A 15,161-nucleotide genomic window follows, 5' to 3' on the forward strand; every position below is an offset into this window, starting at 1 on the left:
CTTCTTCTGACTCCGAGTGACACCAAATACGTAAAATACCCACGCCCACAGCTGCCATTGGACTAGAAGTTATCATAAGTCATATTGAGTTTGTTGGGATATCTTCAAGTTCAACAGTGATGAGTCAGCTGGGCTCCATGTCAAAGTGCCTTGGCAAGCAGGTTGATATTCCCAAAGGCTTCCTGGTGTGCCGAACCATGGCACAGATATGGAAAATGAAGAAAGATAAATCTTTGGCCCAACCTAGTCACACCTAGTTTGAGTAAATCTAGGTAAGTACAAATATGAGAAGTGTTCTTGTCTGAGTTCATGCCTGCCTTCTTCTCTACTCCGTTGTTTTGGTGAAGCCAAGATGAAGCTCACAGTGAGTAGATTTTTCCTTTTGAATGTATTATCTTATGATTAAGGATTGTTAACATTCTCAGCTAAGAGGGGTCTGCTTCTTAGGACAATTCACCATTGTTTTAAGAAAATCTCCTTTCTTGTCATTGAATCATGGCAATTATAAGCATCTCTGTGGAGAATGATAGTTGTACTGGGAGTAGACAGTTGTCTGAATGTTGTATTTCATGCTATCTTAATGAAATTACCTTCCAGTCCTCCTGATTCAGGGCTGGTCCCAAAGCAGGCAGTCCCTAAGCCCTAGAAAATGCCTGATCTTTCTCTACATTCTTGAATCCACCCCCCCACACTTTTTTTTTTAAAGATTTTATTTATTTATTTGACAGAGAGAGAGATAGCAAGTAGGCAGAGCAGCAGACAGGGGGGTGGAGTGGGGAAGCAGGCTCCCCACTGAGCAGAGAGCCTGATGTGGGGCTCGATCCTAGGACCCTGAGATCATGACCTGAGCTGAAGGCAGAGGCTTAGCCCACAGAGCCACCCAAGCGCCCCAGTGAATTCCTCTTCTGACCAAAACTCCCGAGCATGTTCAGGAAAAACGACAAGCAGTTTCTTGAATGAGATGGGTGAGAGACTTACTGTCACATTCTCTGCTGTGAAATGGATCTCCAAGTAAGAACGGCTTGCCTGGATCCTGACCATAGTCATTTATCCATGAAAACATCTGAAGCATGAAGCTAGTGCAGCATTTCCCCTGTGGCTCCAGATCAAAGGCTGAGAGCGTGGCAGGTAGACCACAGAATTCTACCAAAGTAACTGGTGGCACTATGTGTCACTTATAGCAAGACACAGGGAGGCTAGAAATCCGATGGATGTCTTCTTGCTTTAACATACTAAACATTATATTATTGCTGCTTCAGAGTGAAGTTGCAAAGGTAAAATGATTATCTATAAGTAAGCTCTAATAACAGCACAGTTTAAAAAAAAGGCGCTCTGAGCCCAGGTCAAATGTGGTTTCTCTCCTTGTTCTGCTGTGACAAGCCAAGACAAGTGTTGACCATGTTACTTAACAACTGAAGCTTACTTCCTCATATGTGAAAGGACTGTGTTGTACTAGTAGATCTCTTAAATTTTCCCCATCTCTCACTGTTTAGGAGACTCATTTTTACCTCTTCTTAAGCTATCAGGAGAAAAATTAAGCAAATAAAACAATTAGCTTGAATCACTAGGACAGATCTCAGACCAGTTTGTCCCAGGCCAAGAAAATGCTAATAGGTACTCGGAATCAGGCACCTTATAAAATCTCTGTGTTCTGATAACTAATGTCATGTACCCAGTGACAAATGACTAATCCATGTGCCCTACGACAGTGCCTGACTTCCTTTCTGCCAACCACACTCGACAGCCAAAACTTTCCACCCTCAGTCCCTCAGTAGCAGCCAGGCTGCTTACTGACCCGTTGCTTAAAAAAAATTTTTTTAATATAAGAAGAGTACTTTTTTTTCTAGGAGGTCTGTGAAGGAAAGAAAGTATTCCAGATCAAATAAGAAAAGTAAATCATTTACTGACATAGTTCTCAGAACCTATATCCATTTTCATATCCTGTATGTTATTCATTGTCAAATGTGTTTTTCAATATGCTGTTTTTTCATAAAATATGAAATATTTCAAAATGCATAGTTTTTTCATAAGAAAAACTTTTATAAGAAATTTTAATTTCTTAATTAAATTTAATTTTAAATTTTATTAAAATTAAATTTAATTTTAAATCTTAAATTCTTAATTTAATCTTCTTTTAAAATTATTATTTTATTATATATTTATTATAATATACAATTATATAATATATATTATTATGTTATATTATATAATTACCATATACTATAATATATAATTATATAAATATATTATATATAACATACATATGTATTGTATATAATTATAATATATAAATATATAATATATAAATTATATATAATATACAGAAATATTTATATATTATAAATATATAAATAAATGAATATACAAATTATATATTATATATACTTTAAATTTATATATAATGTACATATAATTTATAATAATATACTATATATTATATATTATTATAATATTATTATTACATATATTTTCATAAGAGCTACATTAATACTTCTAAAACTATACACCACAATAACATGATTCCTACAATCTTACATTCTTTAAAACTTTCTATGGCTGAAAAGAATACAAAGGTCAAAGAAGAAAAGACGGACCACTCAACAGTGTGGTAAAATTAGTATTTTTTGTAAGCTTGGGTAAAGATAAAAAGAGGGCATTTTTTTTGCCATGTGATAGTAGACCAATGTTACTTATGATTTTTAGATTGTCTTCGCTGGACTTCTTGGAGTCTTTCTGACCCCAGCCCTTGCTTCCTATGTAAGTATTAAACTTTTTTTTTTATAAATTTTTTAAAAGATTTTATTTCCTTATGTGAGAGGGTGCGCAACGCAAGAGACAGAGAGACCATGAGAGAGTCAGCATTAGCAGAGTGGGGAGGGGCAGAAGGAGGGGAAGAAGCAAACCCCCCACTGAGCAGGGAACACTTGGGGTTCAAACCCAGGACCCCAAGACCATGACCTGAACGGAAGGCAGAGAGTTAACCAACTAAGCCACCCAAGTGCTCCAGTATTAAACTTTTTGAAGTGCCTTACTAAAGTGCATTTGCCAAGAAACATGGTATTAAATTACTGTCAATTCATTATAAATTTCAGGAGATCAACATTGGCGGTGACAGCAACAGTGGTATAAGTGGGCAGCAGTCAGTGAGCGTCAACAATGAGCATAATGTGGCCAATGTGGACAATAACAATGGATGGGACTCCTGGAATACCCTCTGGGACTATAATACTGTAGGTAGCCAACATACAATTTACATTCTTTACAAATATGTTTCTTTTTTAACAACAACAAATGTCTGCTAACCATAAAAGGATTAAAAATGATTTCTATTTTTTTAAAGATTTTATTTATTTGACAGAGAGATAACAAGAGAGGGAACACAAGCAGAGGGAATGGGAGAAGGAGAGGCTCCCCTGCAGAGCGGGGAGCCCGATGCAGGGCTAGAACCCAGAGCTCTGGGATCATGACCTGAGCAGAAGGCAGAGACCTAACTGACTGAGCCACCCAGGCACCCCTACGCAAAGTAATTTCTTTATCATAAGTAACATTGTTACTTATGATACTTAAATCATAAGTAACATTTGTCTGCACATAAGCATAGAGTTGTAGGTCAAAGTGCTTATTTTGGTCACCCAGCTTCACTCCCTAGATGTAAACCCTATTAATGTTTCCCACAAACAGTCAAAATTCAGACCAAGGAAAAGTAATTAGGATCTACTATGTCCAAGGATTGCGGGGCTGTTAGACAAATATGAACATCCTTCTGCCTTCCCTGAAGATACCCTCTGTAATGAGGAGAGACCTGCACAATATCACTGCTGCCTATCTCAGTCCATATTCAATTTGCTTCTAAAAAGACAGAAATGGACATTTCACCTGTAATTCAAAAAAAAAAAGGAAATGTAAAGGACAATATTAATTGGTAAGAGAAGCAAAAAACCAAAACCAAACCAAAATATCACTTGACTCTGGTTAGAAGACCCAATTCTGCAATTACTAGCTTTTTATTTAACAAGCTTTGTACTTTGAAAAAAGGCAACTCTTCATCATCTTAGTTTTATCGTGTGATCAACTAGAAAACCAATCCCAGTCTGACCTGTCTCCTTGAAATGGTATGAAGATCATGTGAGAATAAAATGTGATAGCAATTTCAAGTTTATTTCAGCAAAGCAGACATGTGCAGGGGGACTCCATGCTAGAACCTGAAGATAAAGCAACGAGTTAGACTCTGGGTCTCTGCCCTCAAGAAGTTTGTATTCCAGGCTTACAAATGTTAACAACAAAAACGATTGCAAAACTGGGCCAGATCCGGTGCTCTGATCTGAGTTCATCATAATCTTGGAGTTCCATTTCCCTCTGCTGGTCAAACTGATTTTTGGTAAGAAAAGCTCCTTGGGGAACCTACTTCTTACTATCTACTGTCTTCTTTACTAGAACTTTGCTGCAGTCAGACTCTTTGGCAAGAAGAAATGCATTGTGCATAGAATGAACAAGGACGCCATGCCCTCTCTTCAAACTCTTGATAAATTGGTGAAGGAAAAGAAGGTATAAATAAAAGACTTTTTAATTTGGCTCAAAGGAGGTCAGTAAATAACGAGGTCACAGTCATTTCCTCTTGACCACAGTACATTGTCATGTGCAGCACAAAAAGGGAAGAGGAACTGGTAATGGCCTAAGGAGAAGGAGCAGCCAGCCCTCAGTGCTGTGGCTCACACCTGCCTTTTCTGTTAGAGGAGCAAAGTTCTGCTCAAGCCAATGGCAGCGGTCTACACTTCCCCAAGTACATTTTTTCCACAAGAGTTGGGTTGAGATTATTATATTTAGAAATGAAAATAGTGGATACCCAGTTATGTTGGCGTTTCAGATAAACAATGGATAGTTTTTTAACTTAAGTATGTCCTATGCAATATTTAGGACAATATGATTTATCTAAAATTCAAACATAAGTGAGTGCCCTATATTTTATCTGCCAACCTTAGTGAAGTAGGGAGAGTAGACCCATTGCTCTTTAAAATGTTTGCCTGAGTTCATGTTTCTATAACTGAAAAACAGTCACCTTTCATTGACCAGGTAGAGAAAATAAACAGCATTCTCAGAAACTGATTATCATACAGCTCCATTCAAAAAATATAAAGTGATCCAATGAGGTCCAAGCTTCAGAATAAATTTAACCCCAGACTTCTGCTTTTATGAGAAGCTGAGGTCTCACATCAGCTTAATCTTCTGGAACATAGAAATTCTGAGATATACAGGGTGGATGCTGATTATGAAAAAAACTGTAGCCCGCAATACTGCCTGCAGGCCTGGTACCCAACCCTCATTCAAGAAACCGCTGGGCTGGGAGCTCATTCTCTCTCTTCCTTTCCACACTCAGCTTCAGGGTGAAGGACCAGGAGGACCACCTCCCAAGGGCCTGAGGTACTCCATCAACCCTGAAGAAGTCAGTGACCTGAGCAAGTTAGGAAAACCCATTGCTAGCATGTGCAGGGGGATTCCAACATACATGGCTGAGGAGATCAAAGGTGAGCAGCCTTTCAGGAGTACATGCCAAGGTATTGCTGCTGGAATTGTCAGACTACTCTTGGGCATATCCATAGAAGACACCGGACCACTCAGCACTTGCTTCGTGCTTTCCGTGTGTTAAATTAGGAGCTCCTGCCAGCAGTCTTACCCGATAAGTTATTATTATTCTCACTTTCTGGATGAGGAAACTGAGGCACAGGGAGAGGTCACAGGTCTATTATCTGGGTCAGTCCCAAGCATTCTGGCTTTAGATTCTGTGCTCTTCGCGACTGGGAAGTAAATACTGCCTTTCAAGAGTGGATCTGGAGTTACTGCAAGATATATTTAAAGGAAGGCCTGAACTGCTAAGGAAAAAGAAAATGCCAATAGAATGTACTGACTCTTTACAGCTCAATCACTTAATTTCTGCACCTTCAAAGAATGACTTGCAGATAAACAAAGTATCCACCTACCTAATATAACAGCAACTTTCCAAATCTCTGAATTGATTGATTAAATCTAGATAAATAGCTAGACAGGTGATAGAGGTAGGTTGATCTTGAAATTAGTGCATAGCTAGCTTGGAAACTGTCACACACACACACACACACACACACACACAAGAGTCCTTGAAAAGATACTGATAACGGTCTCTTCTTTTCTTTTTAATAGGGCCCAGCCTGTTCTTTTACAGAAGTCGTTGTTACGATATTAATGTATTGTTGCTTCTCAACTTTTCCTACTGTGGACAAGTAATTGATGGTTAAAGAAAAAAAGAGTCACTTGGAGTTTAGTCATCAGAAGAGTCGATGCAAAAAATGTGGGTTCTGATGATTTTTATCATGTCATTCTGAAATGTTTTCTGCTGATTATGTTTGGCCTCTTCAAGTTTCAATAAACCTACTTAGCACTAAATTCCTTATGATTCCTGTTTGGAACGCACAGGCTCAAAAGTGCAACATGATGGTGGGAAGCTGTTGAGGTGCATGGGACCCGATGGCTAGCTTATATTCAGGGCCTGTCCCTTATAAAGAAGCCTTTCAGATGCTTTGGATACTACTAACCACAGTTCTGGGCATGGCTCCAAGACAATCCCACTGTTCCAAAGACGGATCCACAGCTGATGTGCACAGTAATCTTTCAGATCAGCAAGGGCAGAAATCCACTCAAACCACCTTTCACCAGGAGGGGTGGGGGGTTACTGCAAGGCTATTGGAGTGTCTAAAATAATCTTAGGGCAAGAAAATCAAAGAGACTGGAACCAAGAAGTATATTGAGATCAAGACCCACGTCTCCCTTCTCTCTCCCGGAAGCCACTTCTTAGTTCTTCTCTGTTCCTCTTTAAATTCTGCTTCTCTCTTCTTTCCATCTTGCAGATGGCTCTGTCTATACTCATGGCAGAAGAGGGTTGAACCAATATCTTAGCCTCAACTCCCATGTTTATATGCCTTTCCCCCTCAAGAGGTAATGGCCCAATTCCAATTTTCCCTGACCCTGTTTGGTTCAAAGACTCACAGTTGACCAGGGGAGTGGAGTCACCTGCTGTAGGTGCAGCAATGGGGTCTTCATTGAAGAAGAAAGAGCTCAGAAAAAATAGAGACCCCAAATGTTGTGTGTGACAATATGAAACTCAGTTCATTTTTGTTAATGCTCCCCATACATATTTTTTTAAGTCCTGATGCCATAAGAGGATATCTAATCCTTGCTAATGTCTTCAGTTAGGATACCCCTAAAGAACCATAAGAACAAAAGACATTAATTCCATCATTCGGAAAAATGCAATATTTCCCAGGCCTTCTTGGGAAGCAATTATAATAATTTTCTTTATGCTGATGCAATTTATTTGCTATTCACATGACAGGTACTACCAGAGCAGTAGAATTTCCAAAATCCCCTGAAGCCATGAAATGTGGAAACCCATCAAACATCAAGGCCTTACATACTGCCCTGTCACTGGCAGTGTGAAAGAAAGAAACCTGTGATTCACAAGCTGGATATAATGTCATATAACTGACTTTTGGAAACTGATGAATTCCATGTTTCTTAGAAGAATTGTCTAGTCACTGTTTCAGGATAAGAAATTAAACTCACTAGGAAGATATAAAAATTCTAGGTTATATATTGTGCAGTCAGTTAAACATCTACCTTCAGCTCAGGTCATGATCCCTGGCCCCTGGGATCGAGGACCGTATTGAGCTCCCTGCTCAGTAGGGAGTCTGCTTCTCTCCCTTCCTCTGTCCCTCCCCCAGACTCATTCTCTCTCTCTCTCTCTCTCCCTCCATCTCATAAATAAATAAACTCTTCATGGAAATTTCCTTTTGTATACACTAGGACATTTTCCTTTATATATATAAAGGAAAAATTGTAAATATTATAGCAGAATTTAACAATCTCATTGTCCTAGTTAAAGATTTTGACACATCTTTCAATAACTTATAGATGAAGCAGCTAAGAATATAAAAACATTTAATACAACTAACTAACTTATTTTAATGAACATGTGTAGAACATTTCAGAATTCTGACTGGTGTGAGGTGGTATCTCATTGTGGTTTTGATTTGTATTTCCCTGATGCCGACTGATATGGAGCACTTTTTCATGTGTCTGTTGGCCATCTGGATGTCTTCTTTGCAGAAATGTCTGTTCATGTCATAAGTGACTCTTAGTCTCACAAAACAAACTGAGGGTTGCTGGGGAGAGGGGGGTTGGGAGAAGGGGGGCGGGCTTATGGACATTGGGGAGGGTATGTGCTATGGTAAGTGCTGTGAAGTGTATAAACCTGGCGATTCACAGACCTGTATCCCTGGGGATAAAAATATATTATATGTTTATAAAAAATAAAAAATTAAAAAAAAACAGAATGCATATTAGTCTTAAGAATGTATGGGATATTTACTAATATTGATCACATGTTAATGCACAAATCAGGTCTCAAAAAATTTCAAATGATTGGCATCATAAAGAACACATTTTTCTGCCTTCAAATTAAGTAAGAGAACAAATACTCCCTTCTAAATAAAACAACGTAGCTACATTTGTTTTGAAATTAGGCAGTATATTTCTAAGTAACACATGAGTCAAAGATGAATTCATGATGAAAGAGGGATGCCTTTAAAACTGGGCAATAATTAAAGCACTACATTTCAAAACATCATGAGTGGCAGCTATAGCAATGGATAGAGGAAGATTTATAGTCTGAATGTTCATTTCATAAAAGAAGGTTGAAAATTGAGTCAAAAATTCAACTTTAAAAATGAGGGAGAAGCATAAAATATCAAAAATAAATGGGGGGAGAAATAATATTGACAATATCAGAAGTTAATAAAATAGGGAAAACAATATACAAAAAAATATTTGTTGCGGCATGTGGGTGGCTCAGTGGGTTAAGCCTCTGCCTTTGGCTCACTCAGGTCATGATCTCAGGGTCCTGGGATCAAGCCCCACATTGAGCTCTCTGCTCAGCAGGGAGCTTGCTTCCCCCTGTCTCTCTGCCTGCCTCTCTGTCTATTTGTGATCTCTCTCTCACTGTCAAATAAATAAATAAACTCTTTAAAAAATAAATATTTATTGAGTAAGACTTAACAAGTCAAAACGTAGTTCTTTGGGAAGGCATAAAATTGACAAACTTTAAGTAGAAATAACCAGAAATCCTAAAAGAAACAAGTAGAATGAATCTACAAAATAAAACAAAAAAGCAAATGAATAAACAAACAAGCAGGATTAGATCTATAACTATGAGAACAAACTGATGGATGCCAGAGGGGAGGAGGCTGGGGATTGGGCAACATGGGAGCAGGGGAATGGGAGGTACTGCTTCCGGCTGTGGAATGAAGAAGTCACAGGAATAAAAGGCACAGTGTAAGGATGACAGTCAGTGATATTGTGATAACACTATAACAGGATAGATTAAGTAGCTGCACCTGTGAACAAAGCTTAATAACAAAGAGTAATGTACAAACTTGTCAAATCACTATGTGAGGCACCTAATGTAACATCATGCATCCACTACAAATTTTTAATTATTTTTTTAAGCTAAAACACAAGCAATGCTAGAAGCAAACAAACAAGAAGATACTAAGCCATGGAAGCCACAGATACTGAGATGTTAATAAAATGATGTTGTGAACAACTCTTTACCAATAAGTTTGAAAGTGTAAGTGAATTGAATTTCTAAAGAAAGAACCTACCAAAGTTCACTCAATAAGAAATACAGAGACCGAATCATTCTATAACCAGTAATGGAGATAGTTCAGAAGTTTAAAAACTTTACACAAGAAAATTCCAGGCCAAGGTGGTTTTTATACTGAGATTAAACAAAACTAGAAAATACAGATTCTAATGTTATAAAACTATTCAAATATATGGGTGGATGTTGGCATGGGCAGTGGCGGTGGGGAGTCCTCTCCAACTCATTTTATGAGAATACTATTAACTTGATTCCAAAACTCTACGGGGATCATATGAGAAAAGTACAGGGCAATCTCTGTTATGACTATCGATGTAAAAATGTCTTAACAAAATTTTAGCAAATCCATTGAGCAAAGTGTAGAAAAGATTGACTGTACCATGACCATGTTGGATTTTCCTAGTAATGCAAATTGGTTTGATATTAGGAATTTAATCATGTACTGTAGCAGATTGAAAGATTAAAAGACAATAGTCTTATGATGTATCTCAATAGTAGAAAAATTCCATAGTAAACTTAAATATTCATTCATAATAAATAAGTAGTTCTCAGAAGATTTGGAATCTTTGATTCCAAAGATTTGGAATCCAATGATAATCTAAGATTATCTAAAAAGAACTACTGTAAGTATCATGAAAAACAACGGAAACATGCCTCTTAAGACAAAAATAAGACAAATGCCTGTCATCAAAACTCCTATAAACACTGAACTGAAAGATAGTAAAGTAAAAAAAAAATTTTTTAATATGAAGATTTGAAAGGGAGGAAGGAAGAAAAAGCTACCATTATGCCCACATGACATAGCTTTCTGTGTAAAAATACAAAATAGCTGCAGATAATTTATAGGAGTCAAAGCATTTAGAAAGATTCCCCATAGGAACTTTAAACCAGTCAGTTAAGTGTCCAACTCTTGATTTCAGCTCAGGTCATGATCTCAGGGTCATGGGATGGAGCCCCACATCCGTCTCCAAGCCCACCTTAAGATTCTCTCTCTCCCTGCTTGCTCTCGAAAGAAAGAAAGAAATTCCTGCTTTTAAAAAAATGGCTTTCAAGTATAAGCTGCCTTTCTATATATCAGCAGCAAACATATAGAAATTTGATTTTGAAATAGCATTTGTAACAGCAGCAAAATATACAACATTACTTGGAAAAATCAATTTATTTAACATATTTCTTAAATAACTTCTACAGGCAGAGCACTATTGCACACACTTGAAATCCAATACAAATGCAAAGATCCTTGCCTCAGGTAGCTAATATTTTAGTTAGAGGACACAGGTATCAAGGATAAATACAATTAACCCACAAAAGAACAAATAGGTAAAGAAAGAGTAGGACATTTGGTAGAACAGTATTATGTAGTATTATACAGTTGGATGGAAAAATCATAAATACCAAGGGGAAAATGCAGAGCAAGGGAATCAAGAGTGCCGAGAGGAAATAAACAGTTTGCAATTTTGAATAGGTATGTAGGCTAGGCATCAGTGAAAGGTGATATTGAGGGGTGCCTGGGTGGCTCAGTGGGTTAAAGCCTCTGTCTTCAGCTCAGGTCATGATCTCTGGGTCCTGGGATGGAGCCCCACATCGGGCTCTCTGCTCCACAAGGAGCCCGCTTCCTCCTCTTTCTGCCTGCCTCTCTGCCTACTTGTGATCTCTGTCAAATAAATAAATAAAATATTTTTAAAAAAGAAAAGAAAAGAAAAGAAAGGTGATATTGAAAGACAAAAGGAGATTAAGTAGTTAGCCATGCTAATATTTCTGGGTGAAAAGCATTACAGGCAAAGGAAAGAGTGTACAACCTAAGCCAGAAGTGTGCCTAGCCCATTAAAAGCACAGCATGGAAGTCAGTGTGGCTAAAGGAGAATGAACAAAACAGAGAGCAAAGGAGATGAGGGCGATGAGTTAAGAGAGGGACAGATCATGAGCAGCCTTTTGGCCATTGTGTGAAATTCGGGTATTATCCTGGGTGAAATAGGGAGACGCAGCAGGAATTTGAGGCAAGACGGGATACACCCTTACTAAGCAATATGTTAAACAAAAGATATGCTAGACTTCTCTGGAAACGTTCTTGAGAGACATTAAGGTAGACTTAAGTGCCAAGAGACCACAGCCATGAATCAGAGGACTTGTTATTATAAGGAGGTCAGCTCTCCCTCAATCTATAGATTCAATGTGATTCAAAACAAATTCTCAGTAGCCAAGAGTGTGTGTGGTACATGATGGGCTAAATTTAGAATATGCATGCAAGATCGGGGTCCCTGATGTTTCTATACATATTATGAGTAGAGACACGGACTGCTGTTTGCTCTCAGTTATCTTTATAGGGATGTTTGTATAACAAACAGCCTTAGAGGGGAGGTGGATGGCACAGAGGACCATAAGGAAAGGGAGGGAAATCCAAAGGGGGAGAAATCAGAGAGGGAGATGAAACACGAGAGACTATGGGCCCCAAGGAACAATCTGGGGGTTTCAGAGGGAATTGGGTGTGGGGAGCATGGTAACAGGGTGATGGGTATTAAGGAGAGCCCCTGCTGTGATGAGCACAGGGTGTTATACTTAACCAATGAATCGTTGCACACTGCATCAAGGACTAATTATGTACTATACAGTGGGTAACTGAACACAGTAAATAAAAGAAAATCCAAAAAAAATTTTTTTTAAATAAATAAGACACTCTTTCAAGAAAAAAAAAAGAAAAGAAGTCTTTTATAACAACTGTTACTTTGTGCCTTCATCTTTTGTGAGTATAGAAAGAAGCATCTGATCTCTCGATCTCCTTGAATTATTTATTGCTCCATAATAAACTACATCAAAAGTTATAGTGGAAAAAAAAAAAGAAAAAAGAACAGTAACTTCAGGACTACAGATAGAGGGAAGGATTTCCTAAACTTTGCAGAAAAAGCTCTAGCCAGAAAGCAAAAATAGTGATAAATTTCTCTGCATTAAAATAAGAATTACACTACTGGGTATTTACCCCAAAGATACAAATGTAGTGATCCAAAGGGGCATGCACACTCCAGTGTTTATAGCAGCAATGTCCATGATAGCCAAACTACAGAAAGAGCCTAGACGTCCATCAACAAATGAATGGATCAAGAAGATGTGGTATATACATATAATGGAATATTATGCAGCCATCAAAAAGCAGAACGCTTGCCATTTTTAACAACATGGATGGAACTAGAAGGTATTATGTTAAGCAAAATAAGTCAATCAGAGAAAGACAATTATCACATGATCTCCCTGATATGAGGAATTTGAGAAACAAGACAGGACTGTAGGGGAAGGGAGGGAAAAATGAAATGAGATGAAACCAGAGAGGGAGACAAACCATAAGAGACTCTTAATCTCGGGAAACAAACTGAGGGTTGTTGGATGGGGAGGGGAGTGAGAGGGATCAGTTGCAGGGTGATGGATATTGGGGAGGGTATGTGCTAATGGTGAGCCCTGTGAAATATGTAAGACTGATGAATCACAGACCTGTACCCCTGAAACAAATAATACATCATATGTTAATTTTAAAAAAATAAAATAAAATTTGGCATATTTCAGTGTAAAAAAAAAAAAAAGAAGAATGTCTTTTTATCCAGTCACCAAAAATAGAGCCAAAAGGCAAGCCACAAACTAGAAGACATATTTGCAACACAAAAACTGGATAAAAAAGTAATACAGAAATTACATAAAGAGCTCCTACATATGAACAAGAAAAAAATGAATAAATAATAGAAAAATGGACACAAATATGTAATAGAAAAATGGACACAAATATGTTTCTTGAAGAAGAGGAACCCCGAATGGTGAACCTAGATATGAAGGGATATTACCTTCATTCTAATAAGGAAAATGCATATTAAAACCATAGTGACAGATCATTTTATACCCAACCTACTGGCAACTGAAAAAATCTAATATTGGGGGCTGGAGAGGATGCAGAGTAACAGCACGCAGCCATGAATTAGTAACATGAATTGGTAAGACTGTCTTGGAAAACAACTGGGCATTGTCTAATAACCTGCAGATGTGAACTTCCTATGGTGCAACACTACCGCTGGATATATATCCTAGAGAAATTCTTGCATATGGACATCCAGAAACATGTCACAAGAGTGTTCAAAGCAGCAGAGCTTGGAACAGCAAAAAACTAGAAACCCATCCGAATGTTTGGCAGCAGAAGAGCAGATAAATAAATTGTGATCCGTTTACTTGGTAGAATACTAAACATCACAATGAGAAAACGAAATTAATCAGAGCCAAACACAACAACATGAATGACTCCAGGGAAAACAATGTTCAGCCCACAAAGGGAATCGCAGAAGACAACATATTGTATTTATATAAAGTTGAAAAATACACAAATCTAAACAATGCATGTATTTTATTCTGGAAACACCTTCAAATGTGGTAAACTATGACTAAAAGCGAGGGAACGATAACACAGAGTTCGGTGTAATTGTGCACCCCCGAGAGGGAAAGAAGGGTTCATGGAGGGCAGATGGAAGGCTTCCAAGGTTGTGGCAAGGTCGTCCCTCTGCCTCAAACTAGACTGAGGGGAGGAGTGTTCATGGCTATGGGCGAGGTCATTATTCTTTATACTCAGCCTACATTTTTAAGTAGTCTCATGCACTAACTCAAGACTTAATGACAATTTTTAAAAGTTAAAATCACAAAAAGTAAGATAATTTTGGAAGACCATAAGAGGACAGACCAGTGTGGATGGAAAGACACTGCCCTTTCGTTCCGACATAAAGCAGAGGCCTCTCATCTCTTGCTCAGCTCTGAGCCTTGTGGTTCCAAACACGCAGCCTTTGACCCGTGTCCCCAGAAGAGTAAGTGAAAATGAGCTCATTCAGCACCAGGATGCCGAGAGGTCTGCAGAGCGAAGCTGCTGTTCCTGAGGTGCGCTGCAGCCAAGCCTGTTCCCTGCCAGGCTCTAAATCAGAGCATGGAAGCCTGCCGTGCGCTTTCCCATGTGCACTTTGTTTGGCCTCAATGATGCCTGAGGAAGTCACACCAAACCGAGCCTTGCCCTGTGTGCTTCGCATCACAGGAGTCAGAAGATATGCAGGGAGCATACAGAGCTGGCCTGCAGGGCATCGGAAGTTTTGGTGACTTCATAACCCCGAGAGGCACCACAGAAGAGCAGATAATATCCTTGGCTATTGGGGCACCTGGGTGGCTCAGTGGGTTAAAGCCTCTGCCGTGGGCTCAGGTCAGGATCTCAGTGTCCTGGGTCCTGCATCGGGCTCTCTGCTCAGCGGGGAGCCTGCTTCCTTTCCTCTCTCTCTGCCTGCCTCTCTGCCTACTTGTGATCTCTGTCTGCCAAATAAATAAATAAAATATATATTTTTAAATACCCTTGCCTATTATTTGAATATCTTTCTGGTGCCCCTCCCAGTCGCACCTCTGACAAAACTGTATAGTTTAAACCAAACCTCCAGCAGTGGATCCTTCCAAAACATTAACTAATAAATTT

At 38.5% G+C, this 15,161-nt stretch overlaps 1 protein-coding gene across 1 annotated transcript; it reads left to right on the forward strand.

Annotated features, from left to right (window-relative positions):
- Positions 1–260: 260 nt before the first annotated feature.
- On the forward strand, positions 261–6,417 carry GKN1 (gastrokine 1). Its single transcript, XM_059187866.1, has 6 exons — positions 261–364; positions 2,704–2,757; positions 3,093–3,230; positions 4,435–4,545; positions 5,375–5,522; positions 6,175–6,417. Exons 1-6 carry the CDS (start codon positions 353–355, stop codon positions 6,267–6,269), a joined length of 558 nt encoding a protein of 185 aa, XP_059043849.1. The 5' UTR covers positions 261–352; the 3' UTR covers positions 6,270–6,417.
- The last annotated feature ends 8,744 nt before the right edge of the window (positions 6,418–15,161 follow it).

Source organism: Mustela lutreola, chromosome 9 (genome assembly GCF_030435805.1).
Source record: "Mustela lutreola isolate mMusLut2 chromosome 9, mMusLut2.pri, whole genome shotgun sequence".
Taxonomy (NCBI): domain Eukaryota; kingdom Metazoa; phylum Chordata; class Mammalia; order Carnivora; family Mustelidae; genus Mustela; species Mustela lutreola.